The sequence below is a fragment of the Vipera ursinii genome (genome assembly GCF_947247035.1).
Source record: "Vipera ursinii genome assembly, chromosome: 2".
NCBI classification, from domain to species: Eukaryota; Metazoa; Chordata; class Lepidosauria; order Squamata; family Viperidae; genus Vipera; species Vipera ursinii.
The window spans coordinates 280,233,709-280,259,776 of record NC_139513.1 but is presented as its reverse complement, the minus strand read 5'-3'; the positions used below and the strand labels follow the sequence as shown (position 1 = coordinate 280,259,776).

Below are 26,068 nucleotides of genomic sequence, written 5' to 3'. Positions count from 1 at the left end.
TTCACCTTTATTATAAAGCAACATTTTTACGTTAATTTTCATTAAATTCATTAACAGGATTGATGGTTTGATCTTTTTATTTAGTATCCAAGTCGGTATGTGCTTGTGAATGATTAGTATATGAAATAACTCCTGTTGAATTTATCAGGACTGTTTACCATGACTATTGTTCTAATCAATTGTATGAGCTTGGCAAAAGAGATAACTGCTTTTACTTGTTCACAAAAAGTAGACCTACATTCTGTTGAATACCTCTTTGAAAACTTACTGTAGTCTTTTGTATTTTCAATTATTAATACTTTCTGAGCTAGGTTGATTTTTAACAAAACCTTTAAAGAAAAACTTGCAGATCTAATGTAAATTCTAAAAATGGTGTCAATTAATTCACTTTCTAAAAATTATTTGTTTTTACTCTCCTGGATTGATTGCTAGGATGCTGTATTAACAACAATGGCTAAGCAGTTGTGAGCATGCATGATACTTATAAAGAAAATCTGGTTATCTGGCATTTGGGGTGCCACAGATGAGACTGGCTCTGATGTCTTTCTTCCATTCTCTTTTAGTTCTATCAATTCACAGCTGGGACTCAGCGTGAAGGGAGATTGTTGTGTCATGGCCATTATCCAGAAATTCTTGTTGTGGATGCTACCAGCCTTGAAGTTCTTTATTCCTTGGTGTCAAAGATTTCTAAGGACTGGATCAGTTCTATGAGCATTATTCGATCTCACAGAACACAAGGTGAGCCAATAACCATAGCTCAGGCTTTTATTTTTTTCAGGAATTATCTTGGCAACCATAAATAATAACAATAACTTGTATGCCATCTGACTTCAAACAACTCTGGCTCACAACAATCCAAGATATTACAATGAAATCAATAAAAGATAAAATGTGGCAAGGACCACAGACCAAATGGAATAAAGTGAGGGCCTCACAGTCCCTTGTCAAGGTCCTGGATGAAGCAATAATAAGCAGACAATAAATCATTAAAAAAAGCAAGGGATGAATCAGTTCAGTCACATCTGAATTTGGCTCTGCATAATTCTTGCTGATGCCGCAACTATTCCTCAGTCCTAAGATTAATCAATGTGTTTTGGGTGTGGTTCACGTAGCGCTACTATTTTTCTCTTACTAAACTTTCAAGTGAGATTTTTCCACTGCATTCCAGTTTTCCTCAGAATGTTTGTTTGATAATATCTCATCTAGAAAGAAAAGTACAATTGTTTCTCCATGAAGTAAAACTTGACTACGATTTATCTTTAGTGCCCAGTTAGAAAAAAATTCTTTTTCTGAGCCTTATCTATGGGAGGTTAATTTGGAATTTGAGCCCCGCCTTACTTGATGGATCTGCAAAATCAGGGCTCTTCAAAGTTAGCAACTTTAAGACTTGTGGACTTTAACTCCCAGAATTCCCCAGCCAGCATAGCTGTTGAATTGAAGTTGAAGTCCACAAGTCTTAAAGTTGCTAAATGTGCAAAATGATACATTTTATCCAGTTTTTAATTAACGTCATATATTTATATTTAGTGCCTGTTTGGTGTAGCGCACAGGTCTGCAACCCGCAGCTCCAGAGCCACATGCGGCTCTTTCAGCCGTCTCCTGCGGCTCCCAGTCCTCTGCCATGTGCAGTCCAAAAAAAAAAAAAGTGGGACTAAAAAAGTTCAACCAATCAATTCAAATATGCAGGGTAGGTGCATATCTCGCCTTGGCTCCACTCTTCAGTCAAACCCTGTTCTGCACATGCGCGCATGTACGCGCATGCGCACACATTTTTTGCGGCTCCCAGTTTTACCTTTTGTGAGGGAACTGGTTCCGAGTGGCTCTTTCACTGTTTCAGGTTGCTGACCCCTGGTGTAGCGGTTAAGATATCAATCTAGAACATGCGAGCTTGCCAAGAAAACTGCAAGGACTTGTCCAGGTAGTCTCTGAGAGACAGACATGATTGAATGGAAGGAAAAGAAATGTATATATTTATTCAAGAACATTAGGAAAGCATGAAGTTTAGAAGAAGGTTACAGTTATTTCATGTCATAGCTATTTTAACTCAGGTAGCGGAACTGTGTTGACATTCATTTTCTGTCACCATGTGCTGGGTACATGATGAGATGGATGTAATTTGCAGATTTCACTTTAGATCCAATTAAAACAACAACAACCAGGTATGGCAAGAAGAAAATTATATTTTAGAACTATTAGTATTCATAAAATACTCATTTTTCACTTAAACTTTATTTAAAAGTCAGGTTTCAACTGTTCCATGGCTCAGTGGTTAAGATGCTTGCCTTGCCAGCTGGAAAGCCAGCAGCCCAGGTTCAACACCTGAACGCCCCATGATGGGGCGAGCTCCCGTCCTTGCCTCAGCTCCTGCCAGGCTAGCAGTTCGAAAACATGCAACTGTGAGAAGATTAATAAGTACCACTTTTGTGGGAAAATAACAGCACTCTGTGATGTCATGTGACCGCACATGATGTTATAGACAGCATTGGTTCGGACAGCGCTGGTTCAATGGCCTTGAAATGGAGATGTGCACTGAAGAAGCTTCATGGGTGAGCAGTGAAACTTCTTCAAGGAAACACAAAGTCCAGTTGCTTTTTGGGACAACCATGACCTAAATAACTGAGAATCTCCATTAGAGATTGAACAGAATATTTTGCTCCTGCCTGTTTCCCACTTACTATTATCATATGTATTCCCTTGACCTTCTCAAGTCAAGAACGTGACGTGTAACAAATACGTTTCTTAGGTTTTATCCTCAGCATCCTTTTTTTCATTGTGTTAGTCAGATAAACACTACTGAATTTGTGTAATCATTCTGATTCTGTGTGTCTTGTGGGATAATGAGTATTTTGCTGGTCTTCTCTAGAGGACACTGTTGTAGCAGTATCTGTGGCTGGCATTCTTAAAGTATGGATTGTAACTTCTGAAGTGAGTCACATGCAGGTAAGGAAAAACATAATAAATATAGTTTTTAATGATGAACTTCTTTTCCGGTGTGTGGCTTTTTTTTTTTTTTTTTTGCAGTTGATTGACTTTTTTTCACCGCTTGTGTTATCTTTGAAAGGCGGGTATGCTTTTAGCAGGTGTTCTGTTTCTCATCAGATATGCTCTCCCTGATGCCCAACGGTTATTTATAATTTGTTAAGCAGAAGGTTTGTTTCTTTTTCTTAAGCTTTATGCAGACAGAGAAGACTTGATATTGTAAACTGTGGATTAAATGTGGATTGACTTTTCAGTTTTAGTTCTTCCGTTCTTGTCTTCTGTATTTTATCTGTTTCAAGAAAGAGGAATTCATTCTTATCACGTTCCTAGGTCTCAAATAGTTTCTTCCCAACAAGCCTTGAATTCTAAATAATGACAGTATACCATCGCGGTAGTTTGGAACGATACACCAAAATTCAAAAATAAGGAAGGAATATACACTGACAAATATATTTATATATTTCAAATCTTTCAAGCTAGGATTCGAGGTTACAAAAGGAACAAAGAGAGTTGGAAAAGAGTCATTTAGAAAGGAGAAGTAGAGAAATAAAAGTTCCTTGTAGATTATGGCATAAAAGACTTTACATTTCTCCTTACTTTTGAATCTCTTTCAAGGACACGGAGCCAATCTTTGAAGAGGAATCTAAACCAATTTACTGTCAGAACTGCCAGAGCATTTCCTTCTGTGCATTTACCCAAAGATCAGTTTTGGTAGTTTGTTCTAAATACTGGAGGGTAAGGATAACCAGTTAAGTGAAAGCTGGCTTTTCTTTGTTGTTCAGTCTCCTGTACTCAAATTGTGCATTTTTATTTTATTTTAATTCCATTTATATCCTGCCCTTCTCCGAAGACTCAGGGCGGCTTACAAGCTTAGCAGTAGCCTTCATTCTATGTATATGCCTGCTTATTAGGGCTTTCACACACACCCCCAAGCGGCATTATTACAAAGTCAACTTATTGCCCCCAACAATCTGGGTCCTCATTTTACCTACCTCGGAAGGATGGAAGGCTGAGTCAACCTTGAGCCTGGTGGGACTCGAACCTGCACTAATTGCAGGTAGCTGGTGTTACTTAAGGAGGCATTAGCCCACTGCTCCACCAAGGCATGCAATAAATAAATAAATAATCTCCAGAGAGTCAGATTCTAAACCGATTAGTCTTCAGTGATTTTTCTGCAGAGCTCATTGCCTTAGGGTGCATCAGCTCACATCGTAGTTGCTTGATTGCGACTTTCATGGAAAAGTATAACTATTTATCCAGACCTTAAAATAATATTTACTAGAATAATCACAGTGCTTTCGCTTTCAAACTTTTTTCTTTAATTTTCTTTTTTAGAGAATTACTTCTGATACTGAATATATACTGTTTGCAGTCTTTTTGTATCTTGCCTCCTTATGTGGCCTCTCATACATAAGAGTGATACATTTTTTTTCCTGCAGGTTTTTGATCTGCTGAATTGAAATTTTTTTATTGATTGTTTATATTTTTGTCTTGTAGGTATCCTAAATTGTAAATTCCACTGAGTGTCTTTTGGGGTGTTTTTTTATTGAAAGGGTTTAATAAACAAATGCAATTATTGTTTTTTATAAATAAAGCACTAATAGCAGAAACTGTAAGAAAGGCTATTTGTGTTTATATTTATTAATTTACAATCAATTTGTTATGTAATTACTTTTCTTTAGGTATTTGATGCCGGAGATTATTCCTTGTTATGCTCAGTCCCAAGTGAAAATGGACAGACATGGACAGGAGGTGATTTTGTGTCAGCAGACAAAGTGATAATATGGACTGAAGATGGACAAAGTTTTATATATGAACTGCCAGCCAGGTATGTGATATTAACAGGGAATAAATAAATAAATAAATAAATAAATAAATAAATAAATAAATAAATAAATGCATAGATAAATGCATAAATGCATGCATGCATGCATGAATAAATAAATATCACTCGAGTTTTGTGGGTTCACATAGAATGAAGGATAGTGATACTAATAAATTAGTTTATCAGACCATACTTTTTTTTTTACTGATCTGTTATTAGAACAGAGAGCAAGTTTCATAGTATGGTTAAGGCATCAGGCTAGAAGTCATGATTTAGCAAACCAGCTGGGTAATCTTATTTCACTCAGCCCTAGAAAGGAGGCAATGGCAAACCACTCCTGAAAACCTTGTCAAGAAAACTGCAAAGACTATGCCAGGCTGTCTCTGAGAATAGCAATAGCACTTTAGACTTACATACTGCTTCATGGTGCTTTATAGCCCTCTCTAAGCAGTTTATAAAGTCAGCATACTGTCCTCATCAATCTGAGTCCTCATTTTACTGACCTCGGAAAGATGGAAGGCTGAGTCAACCTTGAGTCAGTGAGAATCGAACTTCTGGCAGTGGGCAGAATTAGCCTGCAGTATTGCATTCTAACCAGTGTCACCAGGGCTCCTTGGATGTATTTGATTGAAAGAACAAAAAAATAATAATATATCCCAGTACTTTGAACTTGGCCATCATAGGAAACTGGGATTAGCTCTATTTCTTTTTATGTGCAGGATAGAATTTCTTTTTATGTGCAAGAAAAGAAGAGAGAGGGACTGTGACAGAGATAAATAAATTATGTTTGAACTGGCTTTATTATGCAGTTTGTGAAGCTGAATGAAGGATAAAGTTCATATTGTCAATATGTAGGTGATTGGCTTTTTAAATTTCTACCTCTTTGCTAATTTTGTCAACTTAATTAGGCAAACCAGCTTCTGAACCATGCTTAAGTTTGGATAATAGCTTTTACTTTATGTAGAAAATTGCTGTTAGATAGTATTGTACAGATAGATCTCACATTTTAGAACTATTTTTCTCCTGCTGCCTTTCATGTGAATTTCCACATTATTTTCACATGTATATTTAAAATATTAAATATAACCCCACCCCTTTTTTTAACTCAGTGTTTCTCAGCCTTGCACTTTAAAATGTGTTGACTTTAATTCCCAGAATTCCCCATCTAGGAATTCTTAAATTTGCTGAAATTAAGAAATACTGCTCTAAACTATCTAGTTCACTGTTGTCACGTGAAGGCTGAAGCTGCAATTTAAGATACATTTCTTAATTGTTATATCAACTATGCGATATAAACTTTTTGGTCCCCAGTTGCTTACCAGCTAGCAAATCATTTCGCAGTGATGTTGGAAAAGTTATTGAAAACCTCAGCCCACCTCAACTCTACTGTGCTCTAGACCAAGGAGAGCAGAAAGCGGACAAACAGGTAAGATTTGACCTGCTTTAGGATTTAGAAACTTTATTAGTTTAGAAGCTAAAAACTGAAGTACTTTTGAGATTATGGATATGTTACTTATATTTGAATACCAAATTTATTTTTTCACCTAATATAGAGTGCTTTCTACAAGAGGTATATATCCAACAGTTTTACAGATGTCCTTTGGTATCCCATTTCTATTTTCCAGATGTTTTTAATAGTCATTTTAATATACTGTATATTGCATTTTAACATACTGTATCTTACATTGGGATACTTATATTTTTCCAAATTTTTTTATTTTCATGGTTTTTCAGGTGCAGTTTATTAACATGTTCTTTTGAGCTCTGTTACAGGGTATTGCTGTTTTTATAGCTTTTTATTTGTCCCCAAGGTTGCAGATCTGGAGTAGACTGAAAATCGAATAAACAATGTTTATGTTTGCTTTGTATTTCTTTAATATGCCTTTTCTGCACACTATCTTGAAATTATATTGTATATTGTATTGATGGTTTAAAAGAGTCAATAATTGATGGTATTGAATAACATCTGTCTCACACCTTGCATACAATATACAATTGTATATTGTCTACATTGTTAGATATTACTTTCATAAGACTATGTTTCCTGACATTGTTGATGTAGCTAATAGTATTGAAAATGAGATCTCACATGGACATCACAGCATGACATAGGCATGTTAGAATTGGGATCCCGATGAGCAAGATTTTGCTCTAGCTGTTAACCTGTCTAAAAACATATAGGGAACGGTTGCTGGAATTGGGTATGTGTAGTTTAACGAAGAGAAGGGTGAGGGGTGACATGATAGCAGTGTTCCAATATCTCAGGGGCTACCACAAAGAAGAGGGAGTCAAGCTATTCTCCAAAGCACCTGAAGGCAGGACAAGAAGCAACGGATGGAAACTAGTCAAGGAGAGAAGCAACCTAGAACTAAGGAGAAACTTCCTGACAGAACAATTAACCAGTGGAACAACCTGCCTCCAGAGGTGGTGAATGCTCCAACACTGGAGGTTTTTAAGAAGAGACTGGCCAGCCATTTGCCTGAAATGGTATAGGGTTTCCTGCCTGAGCAGGGGGTTGGACTAGATGACCTCCAAGGTCCCTTCCAACTTTATATTATTATTATTATTATTATTATTATTATTATTATTATTATTATTATTATTATTATTATTATTATTATTAAATATTTCAATGCCTTGTTTACTTTACAGTTATTAATCTGCCCTCCTGTCACCCAGTTCTTCTATGGCCGTAGGGAGTGTTTCCATAAACTACTAATCCAGGGGGACTCTTCTGGGAGGCTCACCATTTGGAGTATTCCAGATTCACTTGACAAGCCAAATATGACTGAAGGTAATTGTTGTCACACAGCAAGTAGCAACACCTAGTACTGTAACCTTGAAGAAGGGTCAGTCTTGGTTTCTATTTAGGCAAGGAATCAGCATATGGGGAATTCTTGGTGCTTTCTGAGCTTGGTGGTTTGCTTGCAGATGTTTCCTTATTCATCTAGGTCAGGGGTCTCCCAACCTCTGGGTTGCGGCCCACGAGTAGCCCATGAGCTGTTTGTAACCGGGCTGCGAAAAACGGCAGGCGAGCGCTCGCGCATGTACATCCCCACCTGTGCAAGCAGCAGGCAAACGTGTGCACACACGTTCCATTTGAGTTGAGTGGTGGGCACGTGTGCATGACACTGACGCAAATGGAGCTGCATGGGCACACGCTTGCTGGCCGCTTGCATGGAACTATCCCTTCTCCCCCTCCCCCCCACTGGTCCACAAAGCCGGAAAAGTTGGTGAATTCTGTACTAAGTAACCCTCATACTGATGCTATAACTTAGTTGGGTAATGAAAATATCTGCAAGCAAACCACCAATTTCAGAGGGCACCAAGAACTCCACAATTCAACCCAAAATTACAAATATTCTCTTCTATTAAGATCAGAAAATACCCAACTGTAAAGCTAGAGACTGTTAAGATGAACAATATAAGTTTTGTAGACAAGAGAACTATTTTTTACTGAAATAGGGAATTGTAGGTTACCCAAAAAGTAAGCTCTCTTCTGTATATTATAGGCGACTTTAGAGTATTTTATTGCAATTAGGTAAAACTTAAAAACAGGATTTTGATATGTATTAGTCTAATTATATTGAAAACTTTGTTAATTGATTAGGCCATAACTAGAAATGTACTAACTGGATCACTCTGACTATGTGAAAACTAAGGGAATCAGAGGAAATCTTTATTGATGCAACCTGAACTATTTACAAATAACTTGTTATTTGTTACTTTTGACTAGCCAACCACCATATTGCTTCACAAATACATGTATATGTAAATACTAAAAAACCAATAAAACCTGAATAATAATAAAAAAGATGAAACTATATCCCTAGAGATAAGCCACTTCTCTGTTGCTGCCATCAAGAGTCAGGCTCCACTTGAGGGAAGCATCATCTACATTGATTAGAGGAGTTAGCAGATATTGGTGCGCCAGTTGCGACCCTATCTGGACCGAGATGCCCTATGCACAGTCACTCATGCGCTCGTGACCTCCCGTTTAGACTACTGCAACGCTCTCTACATGGGGCTGCCCTTGAGGACCACTCGGAGGCTTCAACTGGTGCAGAATGCGGCTGCGCGAGTTGTGATGGGGGCTTCCCGATACTCCCATGTAACACCTCTACTCCACAAGCTGCATTGGCTTCCGGTTGCCCTTCGGGTGAGATTCAAGGTGCTGGTGATGACCTATAAAGCCCTTAATGGCTTGGGTCTGGGTTATCTGAGGGAACACCTGCTGCCGGCATCAAGCTCCCTTCGTCCCGTGCGCTCCCAGAGGGAGGGCCTTCTCAGGATACCGCCGGTTAAGGAATGCCGGCGGGTTATTCCTAGGGGAAGAGCGTTCTCTGTGGGCGTGCCTACCCTCTGGAATGATTTACCTGTGGAACTTAGGACCGCCCCCGATCTGCGTTCATTTCGCCGGGACCTGAAAACCTGGTTTTTCGATCTATCAGGCCTGGACTGAAGGGGTTTTAGGTTTTTAAATATTGTTTTAATTGGGCTTAATTAATTTAATGTATTTTAATTCTATATTATTTTTTATATTGTATTTTATGCTGCCCTGTAAACCTCCCTGAGTCCTTCGGGAATAGGGCGGTATAGAAATTTAATTAAATAAATAAAATAAATTAAATAGATATTATTTATTTTATCCTTCCTAGTCTTTTGCCCCATCCATCAGAATTCTTCACCATTGTTTATTACCCTATTCCTAGTAACTAGAGCCAGTTTTTTTCTCACTAGTAAATCCCCTCCTTACTGCTTCGTTTATGATTCACAAAAGCAAATTCAAAACCGCTATGCAAGGCCATGGACAAGCTTAATTTTTGATTTAGTGAAAATTATCTGTGGCATTGCTTTTTTTTGAGCCCTTCATTTATTTCATATTTCAAATGTATTTTGTTTTGAAAATCAGGATTGCCACTTACTACTACTACTTCTCTACAAGAAGCATTTGACAAACTTCACCCAGCTGGTATTATAGACCAGTTGAGTTTCATCCCAAATAGTGACGAGCCTTTGAAGGTGACAGCAAGTGTCTACATCCCAGCACATGGGCGACTGGTTTGTGGTCGTGAAGATGGAAGTATTGTAATTGTTCCAGCCACTCAGACTGCTATAGTTCAGCTTTTGCAAGATGAACATATGTGCAGAAGAGGTATGTGAAATAATAAGGGCTCAGGGATGACTTCTTAACTTGTGGGAATTAAATTGGTTATGTGTACAGGTAGTCCTTGACTTATGATCACAATTGATCCCAAAATTTCTCTTGGTAAGCGAGACATTTGTTAAGTGAATTTTGCCTCATTTTATGACCTTTCTTGCCATAGTTAAGTGAATCACTGCAGTTGTTAAGTTAGTGACATGATTGTTAATTGAATCTGGCTTCCCCATTGACTTTGCTTGTCAGATGGTTGCAAAGGGTGATCACATGAGCCCGGGACATTGCAACCGTCATAAATATGAGTCAATTGCCAACCGTTTGAATTTTGATCACTGACCTCAGGGTTTGACAACGGTCATAAGTGTGAAATACGGTTATAACTCACTTTTTTCCAGTGCCGTTGTAACTTTGAACTGTCATTAAATAAACTGTTGTAAATCAAGGACTATCTGTATTCATATTCAACTGATATAGAGCCTTGGTGGAGCAGTGGGCTAATGCCTCCTTAAGTAACACCAGCTGCCTGCAATTAGTGCAGGTTCGCATCCCACCAGGCTCAAGGTTGACTCAGCCTTCCATCGTTCCGAGGTAGGTAAAATGAGGACCCAGATTGTTGGGGGCAATTAAGCTGACTTTGTAATAATGCCGCTTAGGGGGTGTGTGAAAGCCCTAATAAGCAGGCATATACATAGAATGAAGGCTACTGCTAAGCTTGTAAGCCGCCCTGAGTCTTCGGAGAAGGGCGGGATATAAATGGAATTAAAATAAAAAAATAAAATAAAATATAGAAAAGGTTGTTCCATTTTTGCATGGAATAATTCTTCCTTGCATTCATTATAATTGTTAAATTATTTTTTAAATTCACGAATTATGCTGAAGGTACTTTGAGTTTATTTCTGAATGATGTGGCTATATTTCAAAGAACTGAAAGCAGTTCAAAAAAATAAATCTTATTTATCATCATTTAGCTCATGTTTTTTTGAGGGGCTCATCTTCCAGTGTCATATCTTTTTGCCTTTTGGTACTGTCCATGGGGTTTTCATGGCAAAGATACTGGAGTGGGTTGCCATTTCCTTCTCCAGTGGATCACGTTTTGTCAGAACTCTCTGCTATGACCTTTCCATCTTGGGTGGCCCTGCACGGCATAGCTCATAGCTTCATTGAATTACGCAAGCCCCTTCATCACGACAAGGTAGAAATCCATGAAGGGCTGATGCTATGTTACTCGAATAAAGATTCTTTAAGTAAAACAATGCTTCCAAGTTCTTTGAACAGTTTCATCTGTCGGAACTATGACACTAAATTAACAAGTAGCAAATGAAATGGTAACCTCGTCAAAAAATTAGATTGAAAATGAACTAATGTAGAAATGGAATACTGAAACTTTATCACTAATATTTTTTTCCTACTGTACAGTGTAATTTGCATATCTTTATTACACAAACATATATGTGCTCCTGTTTCAATTTCTTCTTATCTTTAAATTACCAAGATTTCCTGCAGACCCACACAATATGTGGCATTTTGTGTTTTCTTCTGCTTTAATGTTTTAGGTTGGCCACCTCATAGAACTCTGCGGGGACATCGAAACAAAGTCACCTGTTTGCTGTATCCTCACCAGGTCTCCTCTCGTTATGATCAGAGATACTTGGTCTCGGGTGGTGTAGATTTTTCTGTCATTATATGGGACATCTTTTCTGGAGAAATGAAACACATCTTCTGTGTGCATGGTGGAGAAATCACTCAACTTTTGGTTCCTCCAGAAAATTGCAGTGTAAGTTAATGAACGTCTCCTTGGCACATACCTCTCTTATGACTAATATAAAGAATAATTTGTTTTCAGGTTGAAATTGTTTTCATGAAAATCTTTTTTATTATTATTGGTCTACCTTATGTTTATAAACTTTTATTTTATTTTCAAAAAATTGAATATCACTTTGCAAGTTACTGTGAACGGTAGTGTGCAACAGAGTTGGCCGAAAGATGGGTAGCTATATAGATGTTTCAAATAAATAAAACAGAAAACAGTAAAGCAGAATATGCAAAGTAACATTTAAATACAAATAATTTAGTGCACATACACTCACACATAAATACTGAAATGACAGAATAATTTGTCCAATTGTGAGGTTATTGCAAACTTGTTCCCTGCTTAATGCAATGTTTAAACTGTGAACAGAAGTGATATATATGATATATGTAGATGTTACAGTAGTAACAAGGGGACTAATGGGAATAGATGTGCACAAAATAATAAATAAAAGTATTTGAAATCGTGGCTTAGAAAATTTAACACAGAACTGTATATTAGGAACATGGCTTATAAAAATATATAGTCCTTAGTGTGGGGGTTCCCAATCTTGGCAACTTTAAGTTGTGTAGACTTCAACTCCTTTAGAGGATTCATGCTTAGAATTTCCTCGAAGTTATGGAGAGCAGAGGCCCCCAACCTTTTAGGCACCAGGGACCGGTTCTGTAGGGAGAGGTTTTTCCACAGACCGGAGGGGGCGTGTTTTCATGTGCTGCCTGCATCCCATGGATGGGGCTTCGCTTGTTTGCGCGGCCCGGGTTCTGGCATGCCATGGCCTGGTGGTGGTCCACAGACCAGGGATTGGGGACCTCTGATGTAGAGGGCAAATAAGGGGAAAAGGAGAGGAAATCCCACAATTAATAAATAGCATAAGTAAGATGTGGATTGGCTGCCCAGACCCAATCATTTTTATGCTCTAGATTTTAAGACTACAATAAGCCAACTTATTTAGCTTGAATTAAAGTCTCATTTAGCTTTCAGCTCACTATACAAAGAGTTATTTTATTTTGTTTAAATACCTTAAATGAATGCTAAACCAAGGGTCCCCAACCCCCGGTCCGTGGACCAGTACTGGGCCACGGCATGCCAGCAACCGTGCCGCACAAACAAGCAAAGTTCCATCCGTGAGATGCAAGCAGCACATAAAGCCACACACACTCCTGTCCACGGAAAAACCTCTCTCCACAGAACCAGTCCCTGGTGCCCAAAAAGGTTGGGGACCTGTGTGTTAAATCATATACATAATAATATCTTGTTGTAGCTTTCCCAGTCGGTTACCCTCTCGATGTAGTGGATGGTGACTTCTGTAATTCTCAGTTGCTGACTTTGATAGCTAGGAATTAATGGGAGCTGTTATGTAATCTTTTAGAAATCATACATCCAATCCATTCCAATTCTTTTAAGAAACACATTTCTGTAATTGGAAAGCTTGCATATTCAAGCTTTTCTTCCTACCTGAGGAATATGATTAGTTCTGAACATTTTACTTGTGCTGCTTTTGGGTCTTGGTTAACGGAGAACTGTATCAAGGCAGCTTTGCAAAAGTTGACTCCCATATATTCCTTTTCTAAACTTATTTTCCCTAAAACCATGTTCTATTGTTACTGTGACCGTTTATAATATGTATCCTTAGAAGGCCAAGTCCCAATGGCACATATGTGACAATTAAGAAAATCCCCATATTTTGTAGTAAATCACTGACGAATGCTTGTCTGGCTTGCATATCAATGTAACTATTGTTTAATATTGTAAGTAATAATAGTATTGGCTATTCTTTCTTACAATATTAAACAATAGTTACGTTGATATGCAAGCCAGACAAGCTTAAAAAGAGAAGGAAATAAATGTCTTTCCTTGATTTGTGCACTGAGAACATCTGTCTTGTTGACCGATCTTTTGAATTCAAAAGTCTTACCTAAGACATTGATATCATGGTCAGTCTTTCAACACTGCCGAGCTGACAGCGTGTGTGCATTCAGCCTCTGCTTGCATGCATACATTGTACCTCTGCTCTAGAGAGATGGAATTCTAAGGAAGGATCTGGGGACTTTCTAAATCGTAAGCAAATTCGTAAGCTATAGCTTATAATAAAGAAGGTTGGAAGTTACGTCCGCTGCATTTTAGTTTTTGCTGGAAGAAACTCAATCTGAAACCCTCAGAAAAGATTGTCTTGGGCTTGACAGACCAACGATCTTTTTTTTCCTCAGTATTCTGGGATCTAGGAAGTAGGCCACAGCCATATCTAGGGTTGTATTTGAGCTGCTGCGGTCCAAGTTGCCTAAAACTTTTGTTTTAGCAGCTTAAATAGTGCAAAAAACACATCTGTTGTAGGGGATAAATGTTATACTTAAAGTGAGGTGATTTAGGGCAGGGGTAGGCAACCTCGGCTCTTTTATGACTCATGGACTTCAACTCCCAGAATTCCTGAGTCAGCATAGCTGACTCAGGAATTCTGGGAGTTGAAGTCCATGAGTCATAAAAGAGCCGAGGTTGCCTACCCCTGATTTAGGGTTAAGTGTTCATACTGTGGTAATTTGTGATTTATGGGTTTTAAGATTAGAAAGGGTAATTGATGGAAAGTATGATACTGTATGACCTTAGAGAGAAAATGTAGAATATAAATGTGTCTATAACTGTTCTCAAGAATACAAGAAGCTGTTTCTTTAAAATTGCCTCTCCTCTCCTTCCTCCCCTCCCCTCTGTTTTCCATTTTCCATATTTCCTTTTTACTTTATTATTACTTCTCTTTATTCTTCTTTAATTCAAAGTTATTACTGTTTTTATTTCTGTTGAGAAACTACTTCAATAAAAATTGTGTTTTAAAAATGTTCATAGTGTGGTAGGTAGAATTCAAGCTGTTAACTTCCTTGTTTGCTTGCCAGACAATTTGCCATAATTTACCCCATAAGGAACAAAAATTCATTTCAAGGACATAAAAGATTTACCGCTAAGAAAAATACGACTGAAGATAACTATTTTCTCATTTTCAGTCAAGAGTGCAGCACTGCGTCTGTTCTGTTGCCAGTGACCACTCAGTGGGACTTCTAAGTTTACGTGAAAAAAAGTGCATCATGTTAGCCTCCCGGCACCTCTTTCCTATTCAAAACATAAAATGGAGACCTTCAGATGACTACCTCGTTGTTGGTTGTACAGATGGGTCTGTGTATGTATGGCAAATGGATACTGGTAAGTTACCTATGTGCAAAGGACTTGACAAGGGATTGGTTCCGAATGGGCTGTGGGGAGAATGATTCAGTACTACAGTTCAATCTTATATTTAAAAAGCAGTATCATTTCTATATAGGGACGCAGTGGCTCAGTGGGTTAGGACACTGAGCTTGTCGATCAGAAGGTCGGCAGTTTGGCGGGTCGAATCCCGAGTGCCGCGTAACAGAGTGAGCGCCTGTTACTAGTCCCAGCTTCTGCCAACCTAGCAGTTCGAAAGCACGTAAAAATGCAAGTAGAAAAATAGGGACCACTACGGTGGAAGGTAACAGCGTTCCGTGCGCCTTTGGCGTCTAGTCATGCCGGCCACATGACCACGGAGACGTCCTCGGACAAGTGCTGGCTCTTCAGCTTTGAAACGGAGATGAGCACCAGCCCCTAGAGTCGGAAACAACTAGCACGCATGTCCGGGGGAACCTTTACCTTTTACCTTTATCATTTCTATGTGATTTTTTTTTCAAAAAAGTCTCTGTTCAGAAATACCCCTGCAAACCCACCTGTGCCTTTCTAATAAAAGATAAGAGGAAGAATTCAGAAGTAATTTTTTCTTCATTTGTCTTAAAGCACATATTTCTTGGTTCGCTTTGCTAAATCTGACAAGGCAAAGACATTTCTTCCAAAACTTTAATAATGTTTTTCTTTTAAACAATGCAGATAGGCCTCACTTAATGTCCATTTGTTCACTGACCATTCAGAGGTATGAGCTTGCTGAAAAAATGGAGTTGCAACCGGTCTTATGACTGTGGCACATGAATTTCAAGCCAATTATGCTCCCCACCTCCAGCTGACCTTCATAATTTTCTAAATTAAGCTCACCCTTCTGGCCTTGTCTGAGGAGATGCTACAGTTCTGGGGCTTTTTACCCCACTGTGGCTCTAGGATTGTTTCCGGCTTCACATCCCACTCCTACTCAACAGTAGCCATCCCCAGGTCCCCCACTCCTCACTGGTCACCAATGCACTCTTGCGCACTCTCACCCAGCCCATAGTGTTTGTGCCACAACTTGCCAGCCACCTGTGTACTTTCAGCACATTCTTCCCTCTGCATTCCTGCTGTGCCTTACTGGCCAGCCACACATACACTCAGGTATCCTCACCAACTTAATGATCCACAATTGTGACTTAACAGCAGAAATTTTGGTCCCAGTTATGATCATTAACCAAGGACTGCCTGTATTCACTGAAGAATTACAGAAGCCTGTTGAGTGGTTAAGGTGCCAGGTTAGAAACCAAGAGACCATGAAATCTCCTTACAGAACTTATAGAAGCATGCCTTTTCTGTCACAGTGGCTATCTTCTGGAACACCCATGTCCTCCTAAATCAGATTGGTTGAGAATCAACCAATCACTGAGAGGTTTTTGTTGATTGTTTACACTCAACAACCACTATAGATTTTTTCTTGCTTGTTAATTTTTTTAATTGTTTTTAGTTTGGTGGCTGCCTACCACAGTTGCTTTTGCAAGATGGGTTGCCTTACAAATAGAATTAATGAAATGTTAGAATTCACCAAGAAAATAAATTCCAGTCTTCCATCTATAGACCCAATTCCTTTGAATGCTTTTGTTGAATGGAGTTCTTTAAAGCAAATTGTTTCTGGACATAAGGAAGTTGTTTTGCTCACATTGTAAAGTATGTGCCAACACTGCAGTGATTTGGGCTGAAGCCATTTCCCCTTCATTTTCGGTTGCCACAGTAATGGGAGGGGGGATGAGTGAGTGTAAGGTTAGGCTAAACATTAAATTATCCTGTGGGAACCAAGGTCATTACTGCCTGGGTTTTGGCGGGCTAAGCTTTCCATTAGAAAGCCCACCAAAGTAGTTTATTGGGGAATGTGATTAATGACATAGTGCTGGGGTGGGAAGTTCAACTTTGTAACCTTTGGGAGGGAACTCCAGTCTTGGTTTCACTTTTGACCGTGCTGATACTTTGTAGCCAATAAATATGTTCTTTAAGGAAACCTCTTGCCTTGGAGTTCTGTTTTTACTGGTCTCATATGTCGGAGCCATGACAGTATGCAGTGTAGTCTGTTTAGGGCTAAACTGTTTTTTATCCTTTTTAATATTTTTCTTCAGGTGCACTTGACCGATGTGTAATGGGAATAACAGCTGTTGAGATCCTGAATGCTTGTGATGAAGCTGTACCGACTGCAGTTGATTCTCTCAGCCATCCAGCTGTCAACCTAAAGCAGGCCATGACCAGACGTAGCCTCGCTGCGCTAAAAAACGTGGCCCATCAGAAACTTCAGACACTTGCTACAAATCTGTTAGCATCCGATTCCTCTGATAAAGTAAGGTCTTAAATTATTCTTTTAAGTATTTGCTGGTTGCATCTCAATACAGTGTAGAAATGCCTCTTCTCTGTGCTAGGGAGAGGACACTGGGTGAAGGTTGCAAAGTGAGGAGGTGAAAAATAAACCCTTCTTTTCCCCTTTAGTCCAACACAGACAATTTTCCATTTCTAGAGCTTTGCTCTTTGACCTAGAATTCCAGAGGTTATATATATAGTTTTTTACAATCAGGTTCCATTTTCTGTATTCTGAAATCATTATAAACCCCTTTATAGACTATAATTACCAAACACAATCAAGCAGATTTAAACATACACTCTGTGTATTTCCACACTCATACATTTGTGTTCCTGTGTACCCTCAAGTCACAAAATACATGTAGTTTTCTTGGCAACATTTTCTGAAGTAGCTTGCCATTGCTTTCTTCCTAGGGCTAGGGAGACTATCTGGCCCAACATATGCCTAAGGCAGGAATAGAACTCAGACTAATCTCTGTAGCACCATACCAAACTGGCGTTCAAAACACCAACTTTAAAGAAATAAACTTTGCACCATGCTTAGCTAACTTAAACTTGTTTTTCTAGATTAAAAAAAATGCAATCAGTGTAGCCCCCTGCTTTTCTTGCTCCTTTTCTTTGGAGTTTCATTTCTACATATTTCAAAGGCCAAAACTTTTCTCATTTCACTAGAGAGGTCTTACGTCTTGTGGCTTATAGGAGCAAAATCATATCACATTCAGGAAGGCCTTCTGAAATTTAGAAATGAATTACCACTGCATGAAGGCAGGCTGGTTGAACAGTAGCCTCCTTGGGAAGAAATAGATCCATTTAACAGTTTCACATTTTGGCTATAGATTACAGGCTATAGATTGTCAGGAAGAAACTGCAACTCTGTTTGTCTTAAACAAATCTGTGTGTAAACATATTTGGACAAAATTGAACTTTGCAGAGCTTTATATCTAGCTTTTAATATTTTGCTAAAATCAGAACAATGTGGGAAATTGAGAAATATAGCCGATGAAATTTAAAATTCTGAGTTAATGTATTGTGTTGCCACTAACATTTCCTCTTCAAAATGGAAGTTACTAGTTTTAGAAAAGGTACACAAGAAGTTTGATAAAGAATCTAAAATAAATCCACACGCCCCTTTTTCTGTTACTTACATTTTACTGTCTATTGTCCCTTCACACTCCATAGGTCAGAATTTACCTGCTGTCTGATGAATTTAGATTAGTAAATTGTTTTATGAACTCAATCCTGTCAAGGTTTCCAATTTAAAAAATAAGTTAACGAGTGCAAGAAAATATAAATAGACTTTGAGATATAAATGCACTTCAGAGAAAAACACCCTTTATTTATTTTTCTAGTCTTTCAGTTGTCCGGACAATAGAACTACATAGCAGTATGCATTATTTCTTTTATATTTCACTTGTTTCAAACGTCTGGCTTTCAAGTGTCCAGCTTCTGGCTGTCCCAGCCTGCCTAAAGAACCTGGCTATAAATCAGATGGTTTTAAGGGAGTGGAAAGAATCATAAATAAGGCTTGGCCTCTGGCAGAACAAGGCACTGTCAGTACCATGGAGAGCTCACTGTGAAAGATGACAGGTGAAAACAAGCATAAGCAATACCCTGCTGGATTGGGCCGTTGGCCATCTAGTCCAATGCTTTACAGTGGCCAATCAACTGCACAAGGAAGCCAACTTGTCTCCCAGAAGACGGCTTTTGGAGGCAGTCACACTGCCATGAAGACTTAAGAGTCATTGATCCCCAGTGACCTCCAATGAATTGGTCCAGTCCTTTTTTTTGAAGCCAGCCAAGCTAGTATCCCTCACTACATGTCTTAATAGCAAATTCCAAAGTTTAAAGACACATTGTATATATATAAAAAATCTTACATAATCTCCTAGTTTTGTCCTTCCTTCAGCCTTTTCTGAAGTTTCAGTCTGCTGTGTCATTGAGGGCCTCCATGTCTATGCTGGCTTATTCTCAGAATTGGGGCTGTTGGATGAGGAAGAAGGGCAACATCCTCAGATTGAACAGCAGAAGAAAGAGGACATTTGTTGAAATTTAGTCTGGAGTTCATCATATTCAGAGTTTTCTCCAGGAACTTTGTAAGCGCTTGATTCTGAAAACATAACACCATTTTGCTCCTTTTCAAATATTTAATTGCTTTGCCTGCAGGGGCTAAGACTATGTTGCAGCAGTGGGTATTAAGCATTACTCAAACTTAAGAGCATCATTAAATTACTAGCATCTTAAATAATTGACTCGGTTCAGCAGTTGGTTTGACCTAAGCTGCTTATCACAACATTGAATTAAAATGTAATTATTCCATTGCAGTTGATTCTTCCTTTCTTTGGATGCAGTAAAGGGTATCTTTTGTGTTCCAGTAGAAATCTTTAAGCAGTCTCAATATCACTGAGAATACCTTTTCCTTTCAGATATCCCATTTTGGTATTGTTACACTTCTGTATAAGCAGTAGGCTACTTTCAGCAGATTTTTTTTCCACATGAGAGCTTCTGTTAATTCAATTAATTTGTTCAATTTGGACAGTCTGGTTCTAAATTACACTGAGTGGCCCACAGTGTAACAAACAACAACAACAACCCCACAACAACAAGATGGTGATTCCAACCAACATTAAAATTCATGAAGGCTTTTTACAAACGCCCTAACCCAGGGCTTGTAAGAACAGCCAAATCTTCAAGGCCCTCCAGAGCACCCCGGGCTTGGGTCCGGGGTATCTGAGGGAACACCTGCTGCCGGCATCAAGTTCCCTTCGTCCAGTGCGCTCCCACAGGGAGGGTCTTCTCAGGGTCCCACCGGTAAGAGATTGCCGGCGGGTAACACCCAGGGATAGGGCCTTCTCAGTGGGGGTGCCTGCCCTTTGGAACCAGCTGCCAGTGGAGCTGAGGACTGCCCCCGACCTCCGTTCATTCTGCCGGGGCCTGAAGACCTGGCTCTTCGAGCTCTCTGGCCCAGGCTGAGGATTAATTTATTTTAATTGGGGTTTTATTTGTACAGGGATAAATTTAATCTTTTTTTAAACCTGGTTTTAACTTTTGTATTTTTGGTTTTTAATTCCCTGTAAACCGCCCTGAGTCCTCCGGGAAAGGGCGGTATATAAATGTAATAAAATAAATAAATAAATAAATTATCAGGGTGGAAACTACCCAGACTGCAGTGGGGAACTTCGTTTCAGAAGACAGGCACTAAGAAGTTGAACCTTCTGAATCCCAAAATATGACTCTGTTTAATTGAAGGGTCCTCAAGCATACCAGCCTTGTCAGTTCATATTAATAGTCATTATGATTCCTCAAATAACCATGACATGGTATGGCCTGGCCTATGCCATATAGGCCTTTATAGGTCATAAGTAGCACCTTGAATCACACCTTGTGGAACAGAGCTATCACATAGATTAACAAGTACACACTCATCATTGTCCATACTGCTGCATTCTGGACCAGCTGAAACTTCTGAGAGGCATTCAAGGTCAGCCCTATATAGACAGCACGACAGTAGTTGAACTCTGATGCAAACTAGAGTATGAATAACAATCTGAGAGGTCTCACAATTCAGAAAAGGACACACACACACACACACACACACACACACACACACACCTCCCCCGGAACATCAGATGAAGCTGTGCAAAAGCATTCTTGGACATGGATACCACTTGTTCATCAAGCAGGAGCTGCCAGAAAGAAATCCCCCAGATTGTACACCTCCTTGAGGGGGGAAGTCCAACCCATCCTAAATCCAAGTTGGAAACTCCCCCAAACTAGGGAGCCCTAACAGCCATAGCCACTGGGTCTTAGTAGGATTAGTAGGATTAAACCGAAGGTGCTTTTTCGAAAAGCAACCTGGACTCTTTTTTTTTCCTGGAGGAAGACGTTTCGCTTTTCATCCAAGAAGCTCCATCGGAACCGATGAAGCTTCTTGGTGGAGAAGCGAAATGTCTTCCTCAAGAAAGAAAAAAAAAAACCAGTCCCAGTTGCCTTTTGTAAAAGCACCTTTGAGACCACTATGGCCTGGATGACTGAGAATGTAGCAGACTCTTCATTAAAACAAAACTGAGCTGAAATTCAGCATGTGATCAATGGTTCTGCTGTCGTGCTGAATTTAGAACAGAATGCATCCTCAGCTTTCTGTGTCTGCTTCATTAAAAAGTTGTGATTCTTAAGGTTGTGAAAAAGGCTCTCAGCGTTTATGAGCAAAGCTTGAGAACGTCACATACGTAGGCTTTCTCAAGGAGACGTGTCACTGTATTTAATAGCCTCAGAATTCTGTTTTGAGCAATTCTCACTGGATAACAAGGATTCACTATATAGATTACCATACCATAGATATTTGAAGACACAGTTATCAAGGAATCTGCAGTTCCTCATTCTATAAATTTCATTGAACAAGTACTTCAGATTTGTATAGCATAATATGATGGTGTTTTGCTCATTACTTTGATAGAAGGCTTTAGGAACCGAGATCATCAGATATCCAGTATAATTAATTAGAAGTTCTGTGTTCTCCAGAACAAAGAGTTACTTTGCTTTTTAACAGCAGGACAGCAGAGGGCATTAGAGATCTACTTTTTGTTAGATTCATATTTAGAGATTTTAGACATTTTATATAGGTTTTTTTATTTGCAAACCCCTCCACACACCTGGTTATATAGATTTTAGCCAGGTTTAAAATCAATGAAATCCACATGTGTAAAGCTGGGAAACAGTATTGCTAGTAAGCTGTAACATTACTATTTTTCTATTACACATCCTCGGATCTTTTCTCCCACAAGCTTAAAGCTAAAAAACTGAAATGTCAGAATAAAGCCAATCAACTTCTTATACCTTTTTAATAATGTAAAATTCTAAAAGGAAGCCGAATTCATGTGGGGTGCAATATTTAATATTATAGATGCTTAAGAAATTACTTGTGTAAATCACCATTGGGGATGTCAAATCCCATATACTATAAATGGCTTTCGTTTTTTAATTTTCTTTCTTTTCTTTTCTTTTTTTTCTTTTTATGCATTATAACTCAGCTATTTCAATTTTCCATAATAGTTTCATTGGTGAAGCTGCTTTCATAGGGAATTGGAGGCGGGGTGGTGGAGGCATCCTCAGTTCTGCTCTGGAGTGATTCCAAATATTCTGTAACAGACTGAGAAAATCCAGACATATTAGGAAGGTGTGTATCCCACCAGGGAAGTGGATCCCTGCTATCTATGTTTGAAAATTTGAGTTCTAGGTGGCTTACTATTAAAACAACCAAAGGTAAAGTTTCCCCCGCACATGTGTGCTAGTCGTTTCCGACTCTAGAGGCTGGTGCTCATCTCTGTTTCAAAGCCGAAGAGCCAGCGCTTGTCCGAGGACGTCTCCGTGGTCATGTGGCCGGCATGACTAGACGCCAAAGGTACATGGAACGCTGTTACCTTCCCACCGTAGTGGTCCCTATTTTTCTACTTACATTTTTACGTGCTTTCGAACTGCTAAGTTGGCAGAAGCTGGGACGAGTAACAGGCGCTCACTCTGTTACGCGGCACTCGGAATTCGACCCACCAAACTGCCGACCTTCTGATCGACAAGCTCAGCGTCCTAACCCACTGAGTCATCACGTCCCTATAAAAATATAACAAATATTAGCACTAAAATTGATTTTTTTTATCTCAGTGCCTGGAGGCTATGGTAAGCTAGATAAGAATGAACAGGCTTCAACTCAACCTTAGGCAGATGGATTGGCTTTGAGCATTGGATCCTGGATCTGATGATTTTTCCACTCTTCATGCTGGATGGGGTTTCACTATTCCATACAGGATGGGTGCACAATTTTGAAGGTTCTCCTTGATGCATAGCTCCTGAAAGAAGAATAGGGGGATGCTATGACTGGAGGTTGTACATTATGTCCCTTCCTGGATCACAAAACATTACACATAGTTGTTCATGATTCAGTCGCATCCCACGTGGATTACTGCAATACTCTCTATACGATACTTGCCTCTGAAGAACATCTGGACTTTCAGTTAGTCCACAATGCAGTGGAATGGGCGAGCATGGATGTGTAGTATTATGCCCCTGTTACTGGCTCTCAGTGCGATTCAAAGTTCTGGTTAATATTTATAAAGTTTTTTTTATTTTATTTTTATTTTTATTACATTTATATCCCGCCCTTCTCCGAAGACTCAGGGCGGCTTACAAGCTTAGCAGTAGCCTTCATTCTATGTATATGCCTGCTTGTTAGGGCTTTCACACACACCCCAAGCGGCATTATTACAAAGTCAGCTTAATTGCCCCCAACAATCTGGGTCCTCATTTTACCTACCTCGGAAGGATGGAAGGCTGAGTCAACCTTGAGCCTGGTGGGATGCGAACCTGCACTAATTGCAGGCAGCTGGTGTTACTTAAGGAGGCATTAGCCCACTGCTCCACCAAGGCTCATTTTAGTTTCATTTCTCATTTCAGTTCTGGATAGAATGGGCCCAGATTTTCAAGGAACAGCCTTATTCCCATTGTTTTCACTCTCCTGATTAGTTTGGTTATGAGGGGCGTCTTCCGAGTCCCGTCAATCAGGATTGTCATCTGGCACAATCCAGAGAGTATGCCTTTTCTGTGAACACCTGACCACCTAGCTTTGGCTGGCTGTTATTCTCAACATGTTCATCTTTTGGAAAGCCTTGAAGACCTGATTATTTCCCCAGACATGGGGCCAGGAGAACAATGGAGCCGGTAAAAGGTGTTTTCAAGAACCACTTTTTCTTACTTTTCCTGATTGTAGGTGCTAACTTTCAAAGGATACCTAGAAAGTACAAAGTTATTATACATTATAGTTATCAATACTGTCTTCTATTCTTACAGAATGTAAGATACCCAACCCCAGCCCAATACATAGATAACTATTTGGGGAAAGGAAATCTGATCTTTCAGATCTCCCAGTGATTCAAGTCATGGTTGTCCCAAAGGTGATTTTTTTTTTCAAAAGGCAGTTGAACTTTCTTTGTTGTTTTTTTTTGTTTGAAGTTTCGCTTCTCATCCAAGAAGCTTCTTCGGTTCTGACTGAATGGCAGAGAATGGAAGGATTTATATTTATATTCCAATATAAATCCTTCCATTCTCCACCATTCAGTCAGAACCGAAGAAGCTTCTTGGATGAGAAGCAAAGTGTCTTCAAGCAAAACAAAACAAAGCAAAAACCAAGTCCAGCTGTCTTTTGAACAAGTACCTTTGAGACATCTGATCTTTCAGTTAGGTTTATTATTATTATTTTTCATCAGTTCTAACTCCTGATAACTCCCTGCCCTTTTCTTTGCAAGATTGTAGAAGTGGTTTGTCCTTGCTTCTTTTTTAGGGCTGAGAAAGAGTGACTGGTCCAAAGTCACCCAACTGGCTTTGCACCTAAGGCAGGACTAGATCACACCCCCAACAACATTGGTAGGGCAAGCTATTGTATATAAACAGGCAGCAAACCCCACACTCACTAGCGCTGATGATGTTATCTAGCCTGTAATGAGATATCTGCAAGCAAACAACCAGATGTTCTTGCTTTGACACTTAGCACAAAAAAATAGATAAAGATCTGTAGGATGCTTATTTTCAGTGGAATATTTATTATTACTTTAAAAGCTAACATAACTAGCATTCTAGTTGTTATATATTTTTTAAAAAGCATGAAGAAAGTAATGTCCAAGACTTGTTTTAAAAATACACACACACACACACACACACACATACACACACTGTTTCAAAACATTCTCAGTATTGACCGCTTAATGATACCTATGTTTAAAATAGGTTCATACTATTAATTTTGTGTTTTTCAAACATTACAACTGTATTGGGTTATTTATTTATTTAGCGTATGGCAAATGTATTGGGTATTCCCGTCCAAGATATTTACACTGTGTAATGTACAAACCCATAGACAGAAAAGCATACCAGAGATAATTGTATTCTGTGTTTTGTTAAAGGGAAACTTGCCAAAATATTCGCACAACTCTCTGATGGTTCAAGCCCTGAAGACTAACTTAACAGACCCAGATGTCCACATTCTCTTCTTTGATGTGGAAGCTCTGATTATTCAGTTACTAACTGAGGAAGCCTCCAGGCCTAACACAGCCCTTATTTCCCCTGAGAATTTACAGAAATCATCTGGCAGCTCTGACAAAGGAAGTCCCTTCCTGGCTGGCAAACGAGCCGCAGTTTTGCTTCAGCAGGTCAAAGACACTGTCAAAGAAACCATCAAAGAAAACATAAAAGAACGTCTTTTTGATGAAGATGAGGAGGATGAGGAATCCAGACAAAGAAGAGAGGACGGTGACCCCGAATATCGGTCTAGCAAATCAAAGCCGTTAACTCTCTTAGAATATAACCTAACCATGGACACAGCCAAGCTGTTTATGTCATGCCTTCACGCTTGGGGCTTGAACAATGTTCTAGATGAACTTTGCAGTGAGCGTCTGGGGATGTTGCGGCCTCACCGTTCTGTCTCTTTTGGCTTGCTTTCAAGAGGCGGCCACATGTCTTTGATGCTCCCAGGGTATCATGAGCCTGTAGACAAGGTACCCTCTAGTGATACGGACATAGAACTTCTCACAGAGCGACACATCAGGGGTACGTACGGCATTTCACGTGCAGTAACAACTCAGCACCTCCTCTCCATTATCTCCCTGGCAAACACCTTGATGAGCATGACCAATGCAACTTTTATTGGAGAGCATATGAAAAAGGGGCCAGCCAGGTACCTTTAACAACTTCATTTACTAGCTTTGCATCTCTTGTTTTCTCT

The 26,068-nt window shown here is 39.3% G+C and overlaps 1 protein-coding gene across 2 annotated transcripts in view; it reads left to right on the top strand.

Moving 5' to 3' along the window:
• Nucleotides 1–26,068, top strand: part of WDR7 (WD repeat domain 7) — a 238,868-nt gene that overhangs the window by 17,269 nt on the left and 195,531 nt on the right. For both annotated transcript variants that reach the window (XM_083354765.1, XM_083354766.1), the window contains exons 5-15: nt 564–738; nt 2,864–2,940; nt 3,595–3,714; nt 4,662–4,807; nt 6,116–6,230; nt 7,457–7,598; nt 9,717–9,959; nt 11,519–11,739; nt 14,766–14,961; nt 17,073–17,287; nt 25,251–26,020. In XM_083354765.1, coding sequence (XP_083210891.1) covers nt 564–738; nt 2,864–2,940; nt 3,595–3,714; nt 4,662–4,807; nt 6,116–6,230; nt 7,457–7,598; nt 9,717–9,959; nt 11,519–11,739; nt 14,766–14,961; nt 17,073–17,287; nt 25,251–26,020 — 2,420 coding nt within the window. The remainder of the gene's footprint in view (nt 1–563; nt 739–2,863; nt 2,941–3,594; nt 3,715–4,661; nt 4,808–6,115; nt 6,231–7,456; nt 7,599–9,716; nt 9,960–11,518; nt 11,740–14,765; nt 14,962–17,072; nt 17,288–25,250; nt 26,021–26,068) is intronic.